Source organism: Erigeron canadensis, chromosome 8, assembly GCF_010389155.1.
Source record: "Erigeron canadensis isolate Cc75 chromosome 8, C_canadensis_v1, whole genome shotgun sequence".
In the NCBI taxonomy this organism is placed as follows: domain Eukaryota; kingdom Viridiplantae; phylum Streptophyta; class Magnoliopsida; order Asterales; family Asteraceae; genus Erigeron; species Erigeron canadensis.
The window spans coordinates 4,446,978-4,471,809 of NC_057768.1; the positions used below are offsets into that span (position 1 = coordinate 4,446,978).

The following is a 24,832-nucleotide window of genomic DNA, read 5'->3' on the forward strand; positions in this document are numbered from 1 at the left end:
ATCATTTATTCCTCCAATTCATTCAAAAAATTTTATCTCAAAAACCGCACATCGATAAATCATAAAAATTATATGGGTGTTCTTAAGTTTTCATGCTCTTTCATTAGAGATGTCATTCGATATACTTTTGACGAATTTTTAAATCCAAAGGTGGAGCCCGTACGGCTAAGGCATTTGACTATCACACTATATGACCTATCACCTCCTATGACCGAACCTCCTATGATCTATCACACTCTATGACCTATCACCCTGCAACGCGTGGGTACTTGCTCTCGGATATATTAAAACAAAACCCTTAATTCTAAATTGAAAAAGTATTAACCATTGGATGAATTTCATTTCTTATTTTTTTACCATTAGATCATTTTAATGATATTATCATTGACTAAAGATTTAATCAATAACACCTTTGGTCCTCACATTTTTATATAAATGTCTTATAAAGTCATTTGGTTTTATTTATTTTAGACTAATAAATAGCTTAATTGAATATCACTCTATAAGTTTGTTAACCATATATTTAAAATAATAGTATTTCATAATCATTAATGTATATAACTTATAAATAAATAAAATCATGTATATAGTATAGAGTTTTGTTCATTTGAAGCTTGAATTTTCCTTGGAAACTAGGGGACAAATCCTGGCCATTGGATTATCTCCTTAAAACTAAATCCCAACCCTTGATATCTCTCCCTTCCCGTCGTCTCCTTAGATTCCCCCCACCACACACACACACACACACACACACAAAAATCTGACTCTCTGGCAACGTCTCTCCGATTTAAAAATTAGAGTTTAATACCCAAATGCCTTAGCCGTACGGGCTCCACCCTCGGATTTAAAAATTCGTCGAAATATATCGAATGACATCTCTAAAAAAAGAGCATGAAATTTTAAGAACACCCACACAATTTTTAAAATTTATCGATATACGGTTTTTGAGATAAAAGATTTTTAATGAATTAAAGGAATAAAATAATTTATGGAGGAAAGAGGAAAAATGAGTGGTTGAGATTTGAGGAGAGAAAGAAAAATGAATGGTTGAGATTTAAGGGTATTATAGGTATATTAAGTAAAGATGTTTATATTAGTGAATAAAGAATATGGGTAATTTAGGTAGTTTAATTACTTAATTGAGATTTTAAAAAAGGGCAAAATGCTTTATAAAATAGTATTAGATAATGAAATAACTTATTCAAAGATATTTTTGTATCAAATATGATTAGTACCCGCTGAAAAATGATGATGTTATTCTCAAAAAATGGTTTATTGTATTATTTGTTGGATATGTTTGTTACGTATTTATTTTGATTCAAAATTAAATATAGATAAAACGTATTTATCTAGTGTAATAATAATTATCTTATATATATATAAAAGTTGTAAAATAGAATCAATGCTGGAGGATTAAAGATTAATTGAGGATTAAAATCATTTACTGGTAATTTTTTACTTATTAGTCTTCTGTTAATGTTAGGGTTTTATTGTGTGGTAATTAGGTTGTGTGGTTATTATGTACGAAGTGTATGTATATATGAATGAATTCATTAGTATGTGAATGGATTGGTTAAGGACCTTTGAGTTTCCTCATTTATTATTAGTTTAAGAAAAAGAAGATGCATTTGATATATCATCCAATTGATTTCTTTTTGTCATTAAATTATGTTACCATCTGATGAAGTTTTGCTTTCTCTATGCGTTTCTCACCCCCTCCTGATTTTCCTGAGTTGATATATTTGGTTGTTAATGTTGATTAATTCATATGGAGGTATAGAATTCTAACGGGTTTCAATCTCCTCATTCTTACTAGCGATATATCTTGCACATCATATATACACTCTATATAAATTTTTTCAATCCGAATTCCATGGGAAAGGCAACCGATGATACCGCCAACAAATCTGATCATATATTCATTGATGATCTTCATGAAGGAATTGATGGACTACTTACTGTGTTGGTGTGTAGAAAATGGGATGTGCTTAGCATCAATAAGAAGGACATGAGTACAAACTACATAATGTCTGACAAGAAGGTAAGTAACTATAAATTATGCCTTTTAACATATGTTATGAACCGTTTCTTACTGCCAAATAATTAATCTGTTTGCAAGGAAGCGTTATTCACTGTTATGCAAAAAGCTTCATTGCACATCGCTTCCAGAAGATTCTTGAGGAAGGGTGTTTGTATTCAATTAAGGGTTTTGCTGTTGTTCCCAATCTTGAAAAATATAGGGTTCTGAAGGACACTGATTACATGCTTGAGTTGCAGGGGTCGACTGTTGTGCGAAAGGCGACTGATGAAATTGAAAAGTTCAATCGATACCCTTTCCAGCTGGTTCCTTTTGAGCAACTCACCCCGACCGGTAACAAGCACTTTGTTGGTATGTTTTTATATATTTACGCTTATGTTATCGTCTTCTTTTGTTAAGATTTGTTATGATAGTCGGTTTTTTTTATATGAGTATATATGGTCTTAAATTTGTCCCTTTGCTGGTCCTATATGGGTTGTAAAAAGATGAAATTTTGCAACATGTGATGCTATAATGCTATAATGTAATTTTGGGTAAAATAATCTCAGACTTTTTGCACTGGTTATGTGATGGGACCTTTTTTGTTGGATATTCTGGTTTCTGCTGCTAATACACCAATGATTGATGTTGAGTCTGGTTTTAATGATGAAGTGTGGGCTGATTCTTGGTTGGTAAAAGAGTTAGATTTGAAATTTTTGATGGTCGTTGAACTTTGAGAGTTTGAAGGGTTTTTTTGGTAAATAGTTCACTCTGGTTTTTTTTAACTTTGATTTTCTTAATGTTTCTTAATTTTTATGAATGTGACACTTACCTGAATATGCTATCTGTTGTGTAATTACATAAGCTAATACACGAGATAATGGTATCTATGTGTTTGATCTTTATGCATATCATGTTTATGAATTGTTCTAAATGTGTTACATTAATTTTATTCTTAGGTAAGACTATGAGATGGGAATAGATGTTGATCATTAGCCTTCATTGTATGTTATTTGGTCATCATGGAAGGATCCAACCTTTGAAATGGCAGTGCACGGGCATGGTGAGGAAATATAAATGATATTGTTACAAAAAAATAATTATTTGTATATGTCGCAGAATCACAATTATGCTACTGACTCGAAGTCACTTCCCAATGGGGTGGATGTAAAACATGTTAATCTGTATGATGGAAGTTGTGTGGGTCTTTCCTTCCATCAACAGAAGTCATGTTTCTTCATTACCACCAGAAAGCCTCTCATAGGCCTCATGATTTAGATCTTGGTAAGTAATAACCGTGATTCCTTTATGCTTATAATCTTTATGCCTATCCAGGAAAACGTAATTTTCCTATCACATATTCACATCATCCCCACTTACATAAGGATGCACCCCTCCCAGTCTTTTTAAGGATTTTCCTTTTAAAGCTTCAACAATTCCCTTTCTGGAAACTTTTCTTTAAAAATTTTGTTTGCTACTTTTGTCCTGCCAATAAATTGATAAAATATTCAGTCTTAGTTCTTTTGGGATGAAAGAAAATATAAAATTTTGTAATCCTATCAGGAAACTTCTGAAGCAGAGGAAGGTCAGAGCCAACATAGAACAAAGAAGCGAAGTTCATACATATTTAGCTTAATGGCTGAGTTCACCAGATGGTTATAGATTTATAGTCGAAAGTTAAATTGTGCAGGCAGGTTTGGCAATACTCATTGGACTTGCTGTGAAGACCAATGTCCAGACAAGTTAGACGAATCACACCTTCTCTAATTATATATGTTGGAATTTTTGGTCCTTCAACTTTATCGTGTGATTGTTCTGGTTGCAGGGAGAAGAGCAGAGAAATTGGATGTTCTGTCAAATGAAGCTTTTGTGAAGGCTTTGGTCAACAGTGGCAGAACGGTGAGTGTTTCGTTCTCGGGTTTACATATTTGTACTGTTTTTTTTAATGTGGCACATTTGACCGTTTTATATATGGGTGAAAATGAATATCTAAGTGAAAAGGGAACTGGCCATATGGTTCGGAAGTTGGCCAAAGTGCATTACTAATGCGTATTACTTCATTTGAAAGTTTAGATTCTTAATTTATAGTAGTTTAATTAAACCGTTTGATTACTTATAAAGAAGCTGAAGTGTATAGTAGCGCCTGCACAGTGAGAATGATCTATGCTTTTAGGCGGCCCTTTTAATGACAACTGGGTAGATGTGAATTGTATTTTAAACTATAACTCAAGTAAAAAAAGAAGTCGAACTCCAAGTTTTCTAAAATCCATGTAATAGTAGATGTAAAAAAAAGGTTTCCAGAGACAGAACTTTCAAAAATTTATCCCCTCATCAGCTTGATGCCTTAATATCGAAACTTTAAAGGACTAGAACAATATGGCAATGGCCGCTTTTAACGGGCTGGAGGGTTCAATAAATATCTATAGTCATGTGGTCATGAACCCAAAGGGAAAGTTCCGACACTTTTGTGGACTGTAAATAAATAATAATACCTGGCCCCAACGAGGTATGCGAATTCCTTGTGCGACCGTTCAATGTATGTTTCAAATAAATATGTTTGCTCCATGTTTGTTTATTTTTGCCTAGAGTTTTTATAACTTTCACCCGCTTTCTATATACACCCCATACCGAAAATGGTCATTCGATTATTAGGTGAACCGACCAACATAGACATACCACCCAGCCTTCCAAATGAGTCGATTGGCATTCACACACACACATGGCTAACGGAAAGATAGAGACGTATTGTGGATTGAGCGTGACAAACAGTGACATGGGTAAATGTGTTGGTGTCATTCAAAGCTCAATAGGTATCAATACGAAACATACTATTAGTAGAGATGGAAATATGATAAAAATAAAAATTAAGCTTCAAAAGATTTTAATGTTTTCCTATAACATTATATGATACCAAGCATCCTGAATCATGGATCTCTTTGTGTATAAATTTGGTATTCTTTTATATGCTCGGGGTGTAAGAATAAAGATCCCAAGGAAAAACGTCGTAAAAGGCGTTATGGCAAGTTTCGAGGTAAACGTGACCTCATCATGTGACTATCATTGTATGTCTTGATATGATACAGGTCCCTCGGTAGGGGTGTGCTTCAAGCACCTAACGCTGTATACATACATCTCAATTATATGCCTTATGATGTTTACTTTCATGGTCAGGCGAGTCGTCATCAATGACGAATACATTATCGACCATACATGTGCCGCCGAACAAGGCATCCACTTCCCATCAATGGGTTATCCGGAACAAGAACACAGAAGGTGACATTTAACTGAGTAACCATTATGTTGTTGTCACCAACCGTACAATCGCATATATCCCTGAATATTAAATATTTGATACAGTATTCACGTTTGGCAAACTTTTCATGTACCTATACCAGGACTCATAAACTGGCAGCTTTCTCCTCTAAAGGTGAGTCGGCCTTTTTAAACACGTTTTTATACATTCGTTGACTATATCACACCTATATCGCCTAAATATTTGTGGCGTTTCTACGGGATTCATTTTGTGATACATTGCTTTTATGATTAGCAACTACTAACTATGTTTGTTTCACATGTGCATGCACTTTACATGATAACAGTTATGCCATCCCTCCGTTTTTGAAAACCTGGTGGGTAACAGCTACACTTTTGAAATCAAGAGCAACACATATATATACTACCCCTATAAGGACTATGAGAATTTTAAGTGCGCCATAGTGTGATTTTGTACTTAGACATTTAAGCAATATCTTTTAAGTGCAGGAAAGCAGTTTCTCGCATGGACGACAATTTTTGGTGTCGGGCGTGTGACGCTGGTGTAACCTTCCCATCAACAAGGTACCTGTCTCATGTTACATATTACCTGGCATGAACATCTTTTACAAAATATTTGTGCTTTGAGAAAATAAGATGGAGACAAGTTGTGTGTGCCAAAGTAGATGCTTCTCCTTGCTGTAAGATATCCTAATTATGTGTTGCTTATATATACTGGACCAAATTTATCACAGATTTTATTACATTAATAATAAAAACCTATATGACTAAGGAATTAATAGGCTGTATGTAGATTATTTCACCACCATTTCAAGTCATTTGACTCATTGCTTTTCATTCATGTATATATATGAGATTAAAATACGTCAAATTGGCCCATTCATAAGTAAATTGGTCGGATTTTTAATTGATGTATCCAACACTAACTTTAACTGGTTTTATGCTTATGCAAAATGTACAAACAAGCGGACCATCATACCCGGTTTCATAGGAAGAAGAGACGGTCTCAAATTAGATGCTTTGTGGGTTTACATCCCTATACCCTCCATCTCAATGGAAACTGCTTTGGTGTACTTCACTTCTGAGATATAAATATGTCGAAAGTGGGACGACAACGTCCATGGTAGATACATGAGCACTGAATTTGTGCTTTCTAATGAAAAGGAAAGATTTACTTATCATGGTTTAAATGAAAGACGTGTTACTTTTGGCTATATTTTCCTGCTTACATTCTGGTTTATTGCATTTTATTTTTATTTCTTTTGCTGTTTTTAGAGCTTTATTCCTTTTTTTTGTGTGTTTTGCCGTTCTTTTGGTATTGTCCAGGAGTATTTGCTTTTTCGTTTGAGAACTGTTTTGCAGCTCTTTAGGTGTTCTTTGGGAGCCGTTTTTGCATATGTTTTGGTGATGTTTGGAGCTGAATGTGGGTGTTATTGTTGCAATTTATGCTGTTTTTAAGCCATTTATGGTGTTGTTTGGAACCTGTTTTGTGGTATTGATACAGTTTCGATCCATTTTGCAGTCGTTTTTGCTATTGTTTGGACGTTGTCATACTTGATTTATTGTTTTGCCCTGTGTAACTCAAATCTCTGGATCCGCCTGTGAGGGTATTCCAAATATAGATGTTACTAAATGGGTGGGATGGGTAACAACCCAAAACATGCAAATCATTTTGTTGTGTTGGTTGTATATATACCTTTAGTAAACTACGTAATTGTAATAATATATTAATTGTTTAAAAGCACTTACTGAACACATATTTGGTGACTTTCAATCCATTTTCATTTTGTTTTGGTTTGTGAATGTTTCCACTTTACAAGTTTGACAACAAAATGACATGTGGGCTGGTGCTTTAAGGTATAACATTCTTCTCGAAGATGTGCTCCACTATTCAAAGCTGTTATAAGGAGCTTTCAAAGCAGGTCAAGGCTAAGCTCGAGAAGGTTGATGACTCCTTCAACAAGTTGGCTGATGTCATGGTCACTTGGATTGAAGCATGAGACTCGAATGGGTTAAACGTCGCCCTAAGTGTACATGAATCCTCGAAGCATCCTAATTCATTGTATTTAATGACCTAAATTGTTCATGAAATGAAATGAGTTTGTTGATAATAAATACCAGACTAATTATCAAGATATGAGTATGTTTTTTTAAATATTAGACTTCTAAATTCCAATTTCTTCAAATTTTAATTCCTTTAACGAATTTCAATTCTTTCAAAAACATTCAGCGACCAAACGCCCCTAAAGTTTACCATATTACACCCCTTTTGAATGAACACTTATACTGCCCCTCTTGCCACTCCACATAGAAGAATGACCAAAATTTCATGAACACATATTCCCTTAACCATTTGCCCCATTTGGTACATTCTCATATCAATAACTCAGCCTTTGAGTTGCATTACCGATTTGAATAACATACAATATTATACATGCAACAAATATATTTCAAACACGACGTGCGTAGCACGGGTATTTAAACCCTCGTATATTAAATAATGGGGAAAATTAATCATACATCTAAGTTTGGGTGTGAAATCTCTCATCCCACATTATTTTAATCAAAATAAATAATCATTTATCAATCTTGATTCATAATGAAAATAATAATAATAATAATAATAATAATAATAATAATAATAATAATAATAATAAAATTATTTGCTTATGAATATTAAGAGATAAACAAATACTCTGTAATGACAATAAATACCACATATTCTCCATAGTGATGACAACCTTCATATGATGTTAAGAATATCTTAGATGTCGATATGATATATTTTTGAGTAACCAACGCGCATCTAATGTAGCTATATAATTGAAATCATATGATGTTGATGTATAATTATTGTTTGTATTGTATGGTATACAATGTAATTAAGTATTTAGTAATTTAGTGATGCAATATACTTGAAATCATCATCATCATGTGCAATAAGTTAGAACAACTATTGGATACATAATATTTTTATATATCTAATGGTAAGTGTAATGTAAATCGATGAACTTATTTAGTCATTAGTGTTTATTTTTGTGATTTAGCATAGACATAGTAAAAGTATAATGATAATATTAGTAAAATAATAGTAATAATGAATATATAGTAAATAAATAAATCTAAAAAAAAAATATGAGCTAAGCGAAACAATCAAAGGGTTAGATGTTAATTTAACTTTTCATCCATGACTTTTTAATAAGGAATTTAGGGTGTTAGTTTATAATTATTGGGAGATTGTGTATTATTTTTTATTATAAACATCATATTGGAATAATTACGGATTTTGGGTTTCAATACCATGTATATACCTAACAAAAGAAGTCGCCCAACTTTCATAGCTATCTTCAAAGTCGCCCAAATTTTATACCCAACAAAAGTCTCCCAATTTTTATAGTTATAGCTATCTTCAAAGTTTCGGTCTTTCTTTTTTTAAACATAAACATAAATTATAGGTTGAGATTTTATAGAAATTTGGTGAGGAGTCATAATATATTTCTTTCAGCTTGTGAATAAAATGTAGAAAAAAACCAAGGTTGGCTAAAGAATGAAAAACACTACAACTCAAGGAATGTGATTCATCTGGGATTTGAGCATTCCATTCCGAAAGACAATATCAAATTCATTTCATCAGAATAACTTATTCGAGTCCTCTTTCGCATCCGTCAGTATTTAAATTGACTGAAAAATCCTCAAATACAAGTAACAAGATAGTATATGCACAGAAACTTTAAATAATCATGAATGTCACGTTTCTATGAACTCCAACTTTAATACCCATACATTTAAATCTTAACACACATAGTAGTAAATGATACAAAATCCATTTTGCAAAGAATATAAGTGGAATCTGAGACCTAACATAGGGGCTTGCAAGCAAATTATAGGTGTCCCTTCATGAGCTGAAGCTTGGAAACAGGTGCATCCTGGTTGTCTTCGAGCCACTTTGTTGTGTTAGCAATATTAGCTTCAGGGTATGGGTGTTCACCTTCTACTTGATCTTATCATCGTTGATCTTCTTTTTCATATGGTAGAGACAGTCTTCTAAAGCATTATGTGCATCTGGTTTCTTCTTGAATTCTTGGTCCTCAAACTTGAACCTCTGAGCATCGGTCACCATCTTCTCAATCTGGTCCTTGGAGAGATGTCCATTCTGGTTGGTTATGGTGAGTTTCTTCATCTTACCAGTAGATATTTGCCCGGTAGTAACTGTAAGTATACCATTAACATCTATTTCAAAGCATACCATAATTGATTGGACTCCTTTGGGGGCAGATGGTATTCCAGATATTTTGAAACTTCCTAAGAAATAGTTATCCGTAGATTTGGCTCTGTGACCTTGATATACCTTGACTTCTATGGTAGTTTGGTTATCAGTGGATGTATCATATTTTCTGGAATTACTTGTAGGTATTGAAGTGTTACGTGGTATCACAACATTCATTACGCCTCCCTTTACATTGATACCTGTAACACCCGTCATTTAAAAATCTGGATTTTCAAAATCTTTCACCTAACAGCGTTTAATAATAGCGGAAAAGGATCTCATATAAATCTGCCCATCCGTAACCGAATGAAACATTTGAAAACATTTGGTGTTACTATATGCATCATCGAAATGTAAAAGAAAATCCAAGTCTTGGCACCAACATAAATGCCAAGCACTATTACACAGTCTTTAATCATAATATCGTAAATGAAGTAGCCAAACAAAAGGCTAAGGGTAGTTTAAGCGTCAAGAACATAAATGTTATCGTCTTTAATGTCTCTACCCATCCTCACCAAGCTATCCTTTCTCTAGATCCAAAATCATCTAATCTGATGGCACAACATTTGCAAAGAGCAAGTGTTAACTAATAAATTAACTAAGTAAGAATAACATATTTGAAAACATTTGCCGATTAGATATATTAACAAAATCATATCATCGTTATATGTTAATATCACATGAGCTTCATAAACATCATAAACATAAGAAACATCATGAACATCATATAGCATAACACATTAGGAATTCATCGTAGTCCTAAATGTGTCTATCATCATAAAACTTTACTTTTCATCTTTCTTTACTTTCTTTATTTCTTTACTTTTCTTTTGCCTAGACGTAGGCTATGTGACATAATCCACACATACTTAGGGATGTGGGGTTGTGTGTAGGCGGTCAAAGACCATACAGGGAGTCCTCACACCCGACATGATGGGTAACCAATAAGGGGTCCATCGGCGTCGTTAAGGAAAGACAAAGTCATTTCCAACCGAATAAACCGTTTATGGCTTTACGAATTGGTGGTTATTTACTCCACCCGGAATAAACAAACATAACTATGCCACAAGGAGCAACTCAAGTGACAACATACGCACTAGCTTTACAACTAGCACGGGTTAAGCTTAACACAACTTTAAATATGCTCGAGACTTCTTTATTACATTAGTTTAGGCTACATTTTCACCTAAACTAATCACTTTTATCTTTATTTTATGTTAACGTAGGCTACACTTTCACCTAAGTTAATCACATATCATCTTTACTTTAGGGCCCTTAATTTGATTGTGAACATGGCAATCCTAATCATAGGATTAGTGACTAGGTGATCAAGCCACACATATAATCATATCATAAACATATCATCACTTCATGATCATATAACATAATCATAACATCAATCCATAATCACCTATCATAATCATGTCATCATTACATATTCACTTTACATAAGCATATCATTACATCATGATTATTTAGCTTAAGCATAACATAAACATGGCATCATATCATATTCACATTTCATAAGCATATCATCATTCCATAATATGAGAACTTACCTTATGCCTTTGCAACCTGCATATACATGTTATTCATCATAGAAAGGTAAGCATCATATCCCATATCAACCTCCCATATCCCCCTTTACTTTACTTTTAATCATACAAAAATGTTTGGAAAGTTTTACTTATGAAAAACGTGTTTTGTTGTACCACCAGGTGACAAAAGATGTTATCTTACCTCGGTATAGCTTACCAACCAGTTATGAGTATCTTACGGTGCTTGCTCTGACTACCTAGAATGGGTACAAGATCGACATATAAGCTAAACGAAGTGTTTTGTGCAAACTGGGCATCAGGTGCGTCGTACCCTTAACTGGTGCGTCACACTAGTCAACTAAAAACTCAGATCAGGTACAGGTGTGCCGCACCAGCCCTTGGTGCGTCGCATATCGGGCTCCATCGAAAATCCAAAATCCCAATCTGGGCAGTGGTGCGTCGCACCACCCATTTGGTGCGTCGCACCTGGGGTGCCGACCAGCAACTCAATTTTTAAACTTGCTCTAAATGATTCCCATTTGATCTCAAACCCTTAGCCCGACCTGGGGACATAACATTGACCTTTTTAATGATACTTTTGATGACTCAAATCAATCAATTGATCCTTTAATCATTGGCTTACATATAGCAATTATTTGATCACTCGAAAACATGAAATCGACGATCAATCAACTATTTAACCCAACCCAAACCCTATGGCCTGGATCAAAATCACTTGCATAACATATATGATCAGATTTCAAAGGGAATTTACATATATTACATGTAGATGACTTAGGGGATTCAAGATCTTAACAAAACTTGATCAATACAGCACGAAACAATGAAATCTTGAACGGAACTTTGCTTTGGAGAGGGAGGGAGGAAAGGCTGGAGGTTTTCTCACGTATGGGACTGAATTTTGTGACAATTAGGGATACCTAATTGCACCTTAACCCCTGGTCATCAACTTCTAATCTTGCACTTTGGGTCCCTCAACTTCTAAACTTGACTTTCTTAACTTAAACCTCTATCGGGAGTCTTAACATTCTAACAAGAACTTAATTACTTAACTTTACTTCAATTACTTTCATTAATCAACATATCGATCATATCATATTAAACACATAAGCATTTAATCACGTAATCCCATATAGGGCACATAAACTTAAGGAAACTTAATGTTGACTAACAGAAGGTCAAATAGTCAAACATAAAAAGTTTGGGATGTTACAATACCCACTAAGAAAGGAGTTACATCCAAGAGCACCAAGTTTTGAACAGTCTTATCATTGCTACCACTTAAGTTTGCAGCTATCACGGCTACACCATACGCAACAGCTTCATCAGGGTTCACGCTCTTGCATAACTCCTTGCCATCAAAATACTCCTGCAGCATATGTTGGACCTTCGGTATCCTTGTTGAGCCACTAACAAGAATCACCTTTTTTACACGTGATTTATCCATCTTAGCATCACTTAAACATGTCTCCACAGTCTTAATGCATTTAGTGAAAAAGTCAATGTTGAGCTCTTCAAATTTAGCCCGACTGAATTTCATATAAAAATCAACCCCATCGTGCAAGCAATCTAATTCGATTGAAGTCTGAGTAGTGGATGAAAGAACCCGTTTTGCTTTCTCACAAGCACGTCTCAACCTCCCCAATGCTCTTTGATTCCCTGACAAGTCCTTATTCCACTTCCTTTTAAACTCCCTGACACAATGATCCACCATGCGGTTATCAAAATCCTCACCTCCCAAATGGGTGTCACCGACAACAGCTTTCACCTTAAAGATGCCCTTTTTAGCAATGGTCATTATAGAGACATCGAAGGTTCCACCACCAAGATCAAAGATGAGCACATTCATCTTGCTGATTATATCAGACTTATTGTCTACACCATATGCCATTACAGTTGTTGTAGGCTCGCTTAGTATGCGTATAACGTTTAACCCTACAATAGCACCAGCATCCTTTGTTGCTTGACGTTGTGAGTCGTTAAAGTAAGCTGGGACCGTTACCACAACATTCTTCACGATTTTCCCAAGATATGCCTCTGCAGTTTCTTTCATCTTGCCAAGAAACGTAGATGAAATTTCTTCGGCCAAAAACTCCTTCTCTTGACCTCTGTAGGTGACAACAATCTTTGGTTCGTCTGCAGATCCTTTTATGAATCTAAAAGGCCAAAGCTTCATGTCTTCTTGGACTTGAGAATCATTAAAATTTCTTCCAATTAGCCTCTTAGCATCTGTAAATCCAACTTTAATTAAAACAATATCCATAATAATAAACAGTCCATTTGAAAACAAAATTATAAAACACGTTAAAGAATTAAATTATTAGCCACCAAACAATTTACGACATGTGAACTTCGATTATGAGATTCTTTTGAATACAAGACCATTGATTAAGTCCTAACCCGATGTTTCATGTTGGGTTTCGGGTTGAGTAGACTGATCATAATAAAAAACATTCGATATACAAAGGATCCAATTTTTATCAACTACCATAAATATAATAACCAACATTCAATATAAACTAACTATACGAAATATATATCTATTAGGTAAAATAATATATGTTTAAGAATACAGACCAAATATAGTGTTTGCAGGGTTCATAGCTAGATGGTTCTTGGCACCATCATCAATGAAACGTTCTAAGTCGTCAAGGAAAGCAACACAAGAAGGCGTGGTTCTGTTGCCTTGATCATTGGCTATGATTTCAATGCGACCATCCTTCCATACACCAACACACGAATACGTTGTTCCTAGATCAATGTCGATCGCTACCTCTCCCTTCTTTTGTTTTCCGTCGCCCATTATTATTACTTTTTGGGTTTGTGTTTCAATTCGTACTTTCGTTATTTACTTTCCCGACTAAACTATTTGACTATATATATAAATCTTTGATTAACCTTGTTATAAAAGGATACTGGAAAGAAAAATGATATCAATATTAGATTATAATTCAAATTAATGCTTTCGTTATTTACTTTCCAGGACTTTTCTTTTACTATATACTCATATAAAACTTTTGATTAACCTTGTTATATAAAGATACATATATATAAAAAAAAATGGTACTAGTACTAGATTATGATTTATATTCAAATACAAAAAACTCATAATACATAAATTTTTCAAAATAGTATTTTAAGATTTGACAAGAAAAGAGATTAATATATTTTACGTATCAACTTGAATCGTATTTATGTAAGAGGTAAACGTTAAAAACTTTTTCCTCTTTTAAAATATAAAATAGATCTTGATTTTCAGTGAAAAGATGCAATTGACGGTGGCGATGTAATGACGACGGCGGAGGCAGGGTGACGGCAACGATTGTTGTTGGTGGCAGCGACAATTGGTGGTGGTGGTGCCGGTGGCAGTGGGGGCGATAGGTGGCGTTGGCGGTGGTAGCTGCGTCGATCGACTCTCACAATTTCACATAACTTTTTACCTGTAGGGGGGAGGTAGTTCGTAGTATAGATGTTCTACCAAAAGAAAAAGAACTGTTTAATAAACTAATTAAGGTCAACATAATAAAATAAACATAGGGGTTTGTCCTTTAAGGATAGTGCAAAACAGGAATGTGTTGGGGTTCCTTTGATACAGAAGTAAAACGAAAAATGAATAATTAGTTAGGAGGATTAGTGTAATTTTAAATTTTCAATATTTTGTAAAAAGTGTTAATGTTGTAATTGTGTCGTTCTCTTTTTTTCCCCAAACATTGAAAGTGGGGATTTTTGCTAATATGATATAGTTAACGAGGATAAAACCTAAAAAGGAGCTAGGAATTATATATGAGCATACAAAAGAGAAATAAACAATAAAAAAAGGAAATCTTTGGTTGTCTGCAATATTTTCACGACTAGACCGGACCGGCCAGTTGGACCAGTCGGACCGGAATCCGGTAAGCATAACAGTCCGGTTATGATGTAAAAACGGTCCCGCACTCAAACCAGTGGTCGAACCAGAAAACCAGTCGAATCGGTCGTTGACTTTTAGTTGACTTTGGCTAAAAAGAGATTCTAACTTGCGGTGATGTCTACGGAATTGCACCACGTTACTTGTAACCTTTGAAGGATATGGAACACGTTGCGGGTGATGTATTTATATTTATATATTATAAATTTTTTATATGTAGTATAGCTTTATTAGACTTAAAGTGTTATACGGTTCTCTAATCCGGTCCAACTGATCCAACCGACCAGTAACTAGTAAGGAGACCGGTTCGCCTTCCGGTCCGGTTCTGAAAACATTGGTTGTCTGCAAGCTTTTTATAACCTTGAAAGGCCACAGCTAACAGCTTCTTGTGTTCTTGAACTTGAGAATTACTCACTTTTTGTCCATTAGCCTTTTAGCATCTGTAAATCCAATGTTAAGTAAAACAATAACCATGGAAAGTTAAGAGCCAGACAAAATTATTTTAACTCCTTAAAGAAATCGTTAGCCACCCAACTGGTCAAGTCCTTTAAATGTATGCTACATTTTTGATACGGAATTTTTAATGAATCCTAATTAACGAAAATTTACCGTGGTTTGAAGAAAGTAATTCCTCTTCTACATAACTACAACTATTGAAACATTAGCTATGGACTACTCCAAACAACTAGATATAATTTGACTTGAAATCTACGACATATGAACTGGGCGATAAGATCTTTTGAATGCAAGATCATGGATTAACGTGTTTGTTGTTGCTTTTGTTAGCAATTGTAATGTCAATGCTTTGTGCCTTTGTTGAATAAAAAATACACCAAAATCCCTAAGAGCTAAAGCACCACGAGTAGTGAGATCTTTACACGAGTTATCTTCAAAAACTTCACGTTGAACTAAGGATGGCAATGTCGGGTTCCAGGTAGGTTGTTAATACCCAACTCGAGCCCAACCTGAATAATCAAGTTGGTAAACTAACCTTAACCTGCAACCTGGACCAACAAGATGAATTAACACTAGTTGTTGGGCTGGTGGGTTGCTTTCAGCCTTAGAGGGCAAATCAGTCAAACGGGTTGAAAGGTTGGTGGATGGGTTTTGCACTAGAAAACTTGTGGCGAACCTGTTGGGTAATGTTGTAGACAAAGTGTGTTATAAAATCTGTATATACCGTGTTAGATGGGTTGAGAAAACATAACAAAAATTGGAGTTTACTGTTGTGTTTGTCAATTTTATGTCTAAATTATGCTCTGTTGTACTTTAGGTTTCAGGTACTTGATTAAACATGTCAAGTGGGTTGGCTAGTTTGTGGACATATGGTTAGCAGGTTTGCAGGTTTTTGGGTCGAGCTATATTTTCAATATGGATGGCCAACCTGTTAACCCAAATGGCCAACCCGGATCCAACAAATGAAATGATGCGTTGGTAATCCAATTTTTTAGGGTAGGATTTCAGACTTTTGGGTGAGTCGAGCGAACATAATAAACAACATTCAATATAATGGATCCATCTTCTACTACTACGGTAACCAACATTCAATATAAACTATTAAATAAAGTTGTATACATATATATTATATATATTATACTGACCAAAAATAGTGTTACATATTTCGTGACGTTGCCTTTGTAATGTGTCATGTAACTTTATTATATAATAAATACATTATTATGGTTTAAAGGTAATTATTTAATATCTGATTTTATATAATAAGGGATAATATGATGTTTATCTCGCATATTACGCAAAAACATAACCTACTTGTTAAAAAGTTACACATTTCAATATTGGAAGTTAATACTTTACCATTACCCATAAAAATAACCATCCATTTACCTTATGTACATACTTGTTTGTGTTTGATTGGACCTCATTGGAATGATTGAACACTAAATGTTGAATCGGTAAGCATTCAGTGCGTTTGATTTGACTTCTGAACGTTGAATGAAATAAAAAAAAGGAGAAAATTACATTTTTCGTCCGTGAACTTGACAAGTTTTGCACTTTTCGTCCTTAAAGTGAAAAAATAGCAAAAAAAACCCATAAACTTGGCGTTTTGTTTCATAGAGTTTAATCGCGGGGTAGAAAAGTGAAAAAAAAACGTCAAGTTTAAGGGTTTTTTTTTCTACTTTTTTTTAAATTTAAGGACGAAAAGTGTAAAACTTGACAAGTCAAAGACGAAAAATGTAATTTTCTCTAAACAAATGTGTTGAATGATTCCACCTCAAAATCTTATATTAATCATTCAATCTATAAGGTTTTACCCCATTACCAATAAAAGGTTTAAACTCATGCACTTGTTGCTTATTTTTCCATAAACTTTATGTATCCCTTCAACTTCTGTTCATCCAACTACCTTCATTACTGTCACTTTATCTCCCCTAGCCCCCTCCCTTCATATTCAGCCTATCCATCCGCCTTCATTACAGTCACTCTATCTCCCCTAGTCCCCTCCATCAGTTCCACACACATATTAATTGATGGTTGTTTTATGAAAGAACAAGAATAAATACATAATATATGAAAGGACAATAAATATTGTCTTTTTAAATAAAAATTAAAATAAAAGACAATAATAACTGACTAACTGTCTTCACCAACGTTTTGGTTAGGCAATTCCACTTTCATTTATTTATTTAGTTTTTCTTTTCTCTTTTTTTCTTTTTATAATTTATTATTTTTTGCTACATACACATACCTTTTATGCTAATTTTTTCACATAGAAGCAGATAATAAGTGATACGAGCATCTGCCTATTGTACATATATTATATTGTTTTCCAAATGTAATATTCTTATTATTTTTCTTATGTATTATTATCGTAAATAATCATACTGAAGATCAAATGGTCATTTTTATCCTTCAAAATAATCATTCAAAACGGATACTAAACATACTATTTTCGTTCAATATTATAATTATTCAGATTACATGAACCATTCAGCACTAAATGATTCTATTTTATCAAACATAACCTTAGTGAACTTTACTTTTTATAATATTGGTTAATACATATCTGCCATCACCATTTTGATGGAGGTAGTATAGACCTTGTCTCTTCATGTGAAAGACCAAGGTTCAATCCTTGGCAATGAGGCTAATTCATAATTATTTGGGGTATATATAGTTGCAATGTTTGCTGCATTTTGTTCCTACGAATCTATTATCTAAATAAAGCAAGATTTTGATTACATCATTATTTTTAAGAAAAACCTTAGTTGGCATATCTTGGATTTTTCTTATCAATTACTAAATTTTATATATAAATGTATTTATGACATCATATTAATTTTTGATTTTGAATTCATCACTAAGAAGTTTTTCAAAAATAATAATCAAATTTAATGTAAAATAACATATTATTGAAGATCTAATCATATCAACCTTTTAGAATAATATATCATTATTTTTATTTTCATTATTCTTTTAACTTGATCATTATCATTTCTTGCAATTAAAATTTGATTTTGAAAAACACGTGTTACGTTACTTAATTTAGTTTTATTTTATTAATTATGTTTTGTTATTATTAGTATAAGTTCAATAATGATAGTTAGACATTCGTATTATCGTAGAGTAAAAGAAGTACGAGTAAGATGTATAATTATTATCTATTTGATCAACACTTTAACGTTTTTGTTTTACGTAAAAACATTTTAGCCTGAGTATTGTTAGTAACCTATTTTAGAATTTCCAGTTGTATCATGATAACAGTTCTATGGTTCTTTATTTTTATCGTCAACTTATATAAAGATGTAAGTAATGTTGTATTTTATGCTCATCACCTAAATATCTATGATATGACCGGGTATTACCCGAGATGATAAGCTAGCATATCTTCTAAGTTCTAACAATAGAACTAAAAACAACTTCTTCACGACATATCTGAAGTCACCGAATTACATATATACCCCTCTTTTATTTGTTTGTTATGGAGATATCGAATCTAAATTTTCATTCTTATAAAAATTTGTAACCATTATCTAATAAATTATAGTACAGTATATGATAATAGTATGAAATGTATAACTTTTGAACATGCTATGATATGATAGTATGTAAATTATAGTACAGGATATGATACTTGTGAAATGGCAAAATATTTGAGTGATAGGATTATTTTTACTAGAGGTTATAACCTATGAATATAACTAACTATATCTAAATGTTTATTTTATGTAAATATTTTATAAAATATCTATGTCATGTAATATGTTTTCAAATCATGATTATTAGACGAACCTGAATCATAAACTTACATGTCGAAGATTATATGGTTGTCACATATATCCGAGTACATGTAATAATTAGCATTTAAAGTTTTACATTATACAGACATTTTTACGAGAATCTTACATAAATAAATTATAAACATTTTATTATAGTTATAGTTACTTACATCTGGTTAATAATTTTTTTTTTTTTTGTTATATCTAAATGTTTTTTAATAGAAAATAGAAGGGAGTGAGTGAGTGGAGTCTGTCATGAAAAAAACATGGCGACAACACAACTGAAAGACAAGATTTGAAGATCTGAATACACAAACAATGGAAATCCGCTTCATTTTCAATTAAAACCCCCACTGTTTCAATTAGATTTCATCTCTCTCTACATTTTGTTTTCATTGATTTTATATAAGAATAGCATTAGTAGTTATCAATCACACCTTCATCCCCTTTTTGGCGTCTACTACAAAATATACATCTTATACGTAATTACACGATTTAATATTCTTTATTTCATTGACTTGTACTTACTATTCTATATCTATATATTATATATACAAAATACATGATATGAGATGATTGGTGTTGGAAGTCGATCATTTTGGGTGCTAAACAAACCGAAATCCACCACCACCCGTCCAAATTTGACATCTTCTTCAACCAGCAGCTTTGTTGCAATCAAATCGAAACAAGTTTCACGAATGTCACGTATCGAAAAGGAACCGGGTTTTGTAAATACTACTGCTCATTCAGATGATTCATCTGATAATAATGGTATGACCAAATTTTAAATTTATATACATCTAATGTTTGATACTTTGATTGATTTGATTCTATATATATGTAAAGAGAATATTATTCTGTTTAAAAAAAAAAAAAAAAACAGGTTTGATTCGACAAACTAGGAATATAGTTTGGCATAAATGTTCTGTTGAGAAAAGTGACAGACAGGAATTGCTTCATCAAAAAGGTTGTGTTATTTGGATTACCGGTCTCAGTGGTTCAGGTTATAACCTTTTTCCTTTTTCTAATTATTTCTTTAACTATCGTTTTTTTTTTGATACAGTTAGTTAAGCTAGATTAAAATGTAATGTAGAATATGGTTGTTAGGGTTGTAACGTGGACTTCGATGGTCCTCTCTTATATAAAGTATGTCATAATCATAAACTATGGTCCTTCCAACATGAAAAATAGTTTGTATAACTTACAAGTATTAAAAAAACGACACTTTACTAATTCAAATTTACACCGTAAGTGATCAAGTCTAACACATTTCTCTATTGATTTATATCAGTTGGGAATCGGCAATGTTGAGGGCCCCCATGTTTGTCAAAACTAGCTGGTAGTTTTAGTTTTAGTTTTAGCTTTCGTTTGTTTAAATGTGTTTGGTAATTTAGCTGAAAGCGAAGCCTGTAAATGTAAAAGACAGTGAACTATAGAAGTTCAAACATATAAAACCTGAATTGTGATACAGATTATTTCAGGGTATTTAACTATGTAAGTAATTTTAACCTCGGATCTTTATCTAAAAGCTACTTCAAGTAACTTATCACACAGTAATTGGGATCTTAAGTTTACCGAAAGCACAAAATTTGTGTGCCATATATAAATATAACGAGTTTGAACTTATAAAAACCATAAATATAAGCTCCGTGAAGCTATCCCACAAACATATCATATGTGTCTTACTCTTACTTATGAATAATTAAAAGATGCAAAAGCTGTTAGAGTGGATATCAGTTTGTGAATTTGACATTCTGTGTCTTCCACTTTGAGTATGTAATCTTAGATGCGTATAACAAGTTAAAGTATGAAGATGCATTATCGAATGTTATATGATTAACCTGTTATCAAAAGTTTAATTATATATACGAATTCAGGAAAGAGCACATTAGCTTGTGCATTAACACGAGCTTTGCATTCTCGAGGGAAGCTGACATACGTCCTTGATGGTGATAATGTCAGGCATGGTCTTAATAGTGATCTAACTTTTAAAGCAGAAGATCGTGCTGAGAATATACGAAGGATTGGTCAGTTCAATTTTTCATTTTATAATTTTTTGTAATAATTGGGTTTTGCCCTGTTGATTGTATTTTTTGATTATGTTGTGTTATGGGTTATTAGGAGAAGTTGCAAAGCTGTTTGCTGATGCTGGAATTATCTGCATTGCTAGTGTGATATCACCTTACAGAAAAGATCGTGATACATGTCGATCCAAACTTCCAGATGGAGCTTTCATCGAGGTTGGTTTATATACCTCTAAGTTTGAGCTTTTGATGATTTTGTTTGCACTTTCATAGTGATTCGTATGTCCTGAATGAAAGGTTTTCATGGATATGCCATTAAGGGTTTGTGAGGCCAGGGATCCAAAGGGTTTATACAAGCTTGCACGTGCCGGAAAGATTAAAGGTAATTTGTATAATTGATCGAGTGTAACTGCATTTTAAAACTACAAGTCACAGCCACTTATCAAGTTTATTTTGGTTAAGCTTTTGTTCAAGTATATTTATATAAGCTAACTTGAGGTTGTCACTTCGTTTAATTAGCATAGTTCTTATTTCTGTTTTTTAGGGTTATCTGTTTCTTTAAACTAAACTACTGGAATCCATTTTACAATGCCATCATGACAGGTTTTACTGGGGTTGATGACCCGTATGAGGCGCCATTAAATTCTGAGGTAAGCTTGCCTTTAACATAATGTATTATCAATTTGCAGTACCTGATGAACTTGAGAAATCTCATTGAGCCTCTTGTGGTCCAATAAACATAGACTTCAAGGAGAAAATATGCGTCAACAAACATGTTTTTATTACAAAAAGATACCACAGTAGCCTCTAGTTTGCTGTTACTCTTTTCTAATGCACAACTAAAGAAACTAACTAGTTCGTGTACTTGATTTCTCCATACCCATATAAGTTACATCATTTTTTGATCAATTTACGTAAACAGTCGTTGAGAACTCAGATGGAAATAACCATACGAGCAAGTAAATTTGAAGTATGTGATTGTAAAGTGAGTATAATTGGGTCTATTTGAATGTGCAGATAGTGATACAACAGGAAGGAGATGTTTGTCCTCCACCTGAGGTTATGGCCGAGAAAGTGATCTCTTACCTGGATGAAAAAGGTTATCTGCAGGCATAATCTTTGAAGCACGTACCGTGATGTGTATATGTAAACACAAAATTTCTAAATAAATTGTCATTTCTCCAGGAAATTACTCGTTTCCTGGTTCTTTTTCGTTGATAGTCTCTCAGTTAACCAATCGGTTAATTGAAGTCAAATATGCAATGTATGTTCAATTGAATTAGTCAGTGTGGGTTATTATTATGTGTCATTCATTATTCTGTATGAGCAAATGAAAATTTTAATGTTATAAAAGATGGATCATATTTGATCTTCTTCTGTATGATACGATCGTTTGTGCATCTTCATGTTCATGCCTCTTAATCCCATTACGCTTCTTTTTTTTTATTGGTAATTAGACATAATGAGGTTAAGAAAGCATACTTTAAACTGCAAACAGAACTAGTTTTCATGGAGAAAGATAATTTGCATAAAGGGGCTCTTTTCTAGCCTAAAGAAATACAACTCTTGATCTCACAAGTAATCAAATACCTAGGATACGTTCTAATAAAACATACAGAAAAAAAAAATCAGAATTTCAAGCCTACGCATTTGCTAAAACTGTAAGGCCTTCAAACAAAATGTTTACTGAAACAACTAGCAGGAAAAATGTTAAACGTTTACTTGGAACACATTTGTCTAGCAATAGCAGGCAACCATCTTTCCCCTCGAATCTTTTTCAACTCAGCAACTCTCTCTTCCTCTTTTTTGGCCTTGGCTTTTGCAGCTGCATCTCTTGCTTCTTGTTTAGCTAGAGTCCTTTGGCGTGTTCTTTTGGCCGAAACTATTATATCATTCCCATCAACAGCAACCGACTTTACTTGCTGCTTAAACTGGAGAAAAAAAAACTTATTGTTACTTATTAGCAGAACAGACGCACGATCACATATTGCAGATTTTACAGCAACAACTCAACTAACCTTTTTTGATTTTTCATCAATCTCAGTATTAGGAACAATACGTGGTCTCTTTAATGGCCCTTGAAGTTCATCTAACAACAAAAAGGAGCACATATTATCAGATAGATAGAAAAGAAAGAAACTCAAACAAAGATGGTGTTTGGGATTTGGTAATGCATATTTTTAAGTGCATATATGTTCAAAATGCGATTTTCCCTTAAAAGGACGGTAAAATTTACCTAAGAGCATTCACAATGGTAGTTTATAAAAAGGTTTACAAACTAAATTCCCATAGTGTGATAAGTTTAATGATGATATGGCTTGATAAAGGTCTATGCATATGAACCTCTTCATAATTTAATGTGTATTATGTTTATAAAGCTTCTAAGGTTTTATAAAACGGCGGATATAAGTTCATAAACTGAATACGTTCATAAGTCCGTGAGATGTCATAGTTATAAATGTATAGAGAGGTTTCGCATTGGAGACGCTCTAATAATCAAACAACTCAAACTGCATTTTCACTTTTTAAAAAAATGCAACAAGCTATACACATTCCCTAAACACCCTGAAAATACCAATTAGCAAACTAAATTAATAAAAATTACCAACTTGATCAAACAAAATGCCAGGAGGAGCATCTCGAAAGAGTCGAACGCCACCACAATCTCCATTAGAATGATTTTCAACAACTTTTGTAGGTTGTATTTGTACTATATGTAAGCTTTTTTCTAATATGTCATCCAATAGCTTTTGTGCCTATTTTTAAGTATATTCAAACCAAATATAATAATCATTAGTTAATTCAGATATATAAACACAAATATTTATATATATGACAGACTAAAGTTATCAAAAAAAATAAATAAATAGAATTTTTGTGTATATATACTATTTATACTGTATACAAGAATAATACCTTGATTTGGTAGTGTTTGAGGGGCTTGTTGACGGATTTAATATCTCGATTGGAAGAAGTGGTGGTGGTGGTGGTGGTGGTGGTTCCATTGTTAGAAGGAGCGGTGGACGAGACGGAGTTTATGGCGGCTCTCCACTCAGCGTCGCCGTCTTCTTCCCCACTGCTGCTAGAATCGCCACCCATTTCGGCCGACCAAATGTTTTTCCGCTCTTATGGGCTCAATCATATTTCTATTGGTTAAAGACTGTCCATCCGGCCCAGTCGGCCAGGTTAGGGGCCCAAAAAGATCAAGTATCCACTTCAATAGAATTAAAAATCAAACCTAGATTAAAATCTAAGGCTAAATACTTTATTAGAGATAAAAATTAATAAATAAATATAAATAATATATATAAATATAAGTGATAATAATTCAGAAATAAATATAAAATTAAAAGTAATGGGGTGATTCTAAGTAAGTACTTTTTGCTAAATACTTTATTAATGAGAATCACCCCATTACTTTTAATTTTATATTTATTTCTGAATTATTATCACTTTTATATATATATATTATTTATATTTATTTACTAATTTTTATATCTAAAAAACAACATTTTATAAGGCGCAACTTTTATGGGGTATTTGGTTA

General features: G+C 33.2%; 2 protein-coding genes and 1 pseudogene across 2 annotated transcripts; 1 reads left to right on the forward strand and 2 right to left on the reverse strand.

Moving 5' to 3' along the window:
- Nucleotides 1–9,171: 9,171 nt before the first annotated feature.
- On the reverse strand, nt 9,172–13,919 carry LOC122610132 (annotated as a pseudogene).
- A 5,576-nt stretch (nt 13,920–19,495) lies between these two features.
- LOC122578661 (adenylyl-sulfate kinase 3) lies at nt 19,496–22,666 on the forward strand. The gene is made up of 7 exons (XM_043750674.1): nt 19,496–20,032; nt 20,145–20,264; nt 21,139–21,288; nt 21,383–21,501; nt 21,583–21,667; nt 21,889–21,935; nt 22,303–22,666. The coding sequence occupies exons 1-7, from the start codon at nt 19,834–19,836 to the stop codon at nt 22,399–22,401; spliced, it is 819 nt and encodes a 272-aa protein (XP_043606609.1). The 5' UTR covers nt 19,496–19,833; the 3' UTR covers nt 22,402–22,666.
- Nucleotides 22,667–22,789: 123 nt separating this feature from the next.
- LOC122579888 lies at nt 22,790–24,446 on the reverse strand. The gene is made up of 4 exons (XM_043752147.1): nt 24,202–24,446; nt 23,891–24,041; nt 23,304–23,374; nt 22,790–23,216 (listed from the first exon to the last, which is right to left on the reverse strand). Exons 1-4 carry the CDS (start codon nt 24,382–24,384, stop codon nt 23,004–23,006), a joined length of 618 nt encoding a protein of 205 aa, XP_043608082.1. The 5' UTR covers nt 24,385–24,446; the 3' UTR covers nt 22,790–23,003.
- Nucleotides 24,447–24,832: the final 386 nt, after the last annotated feature.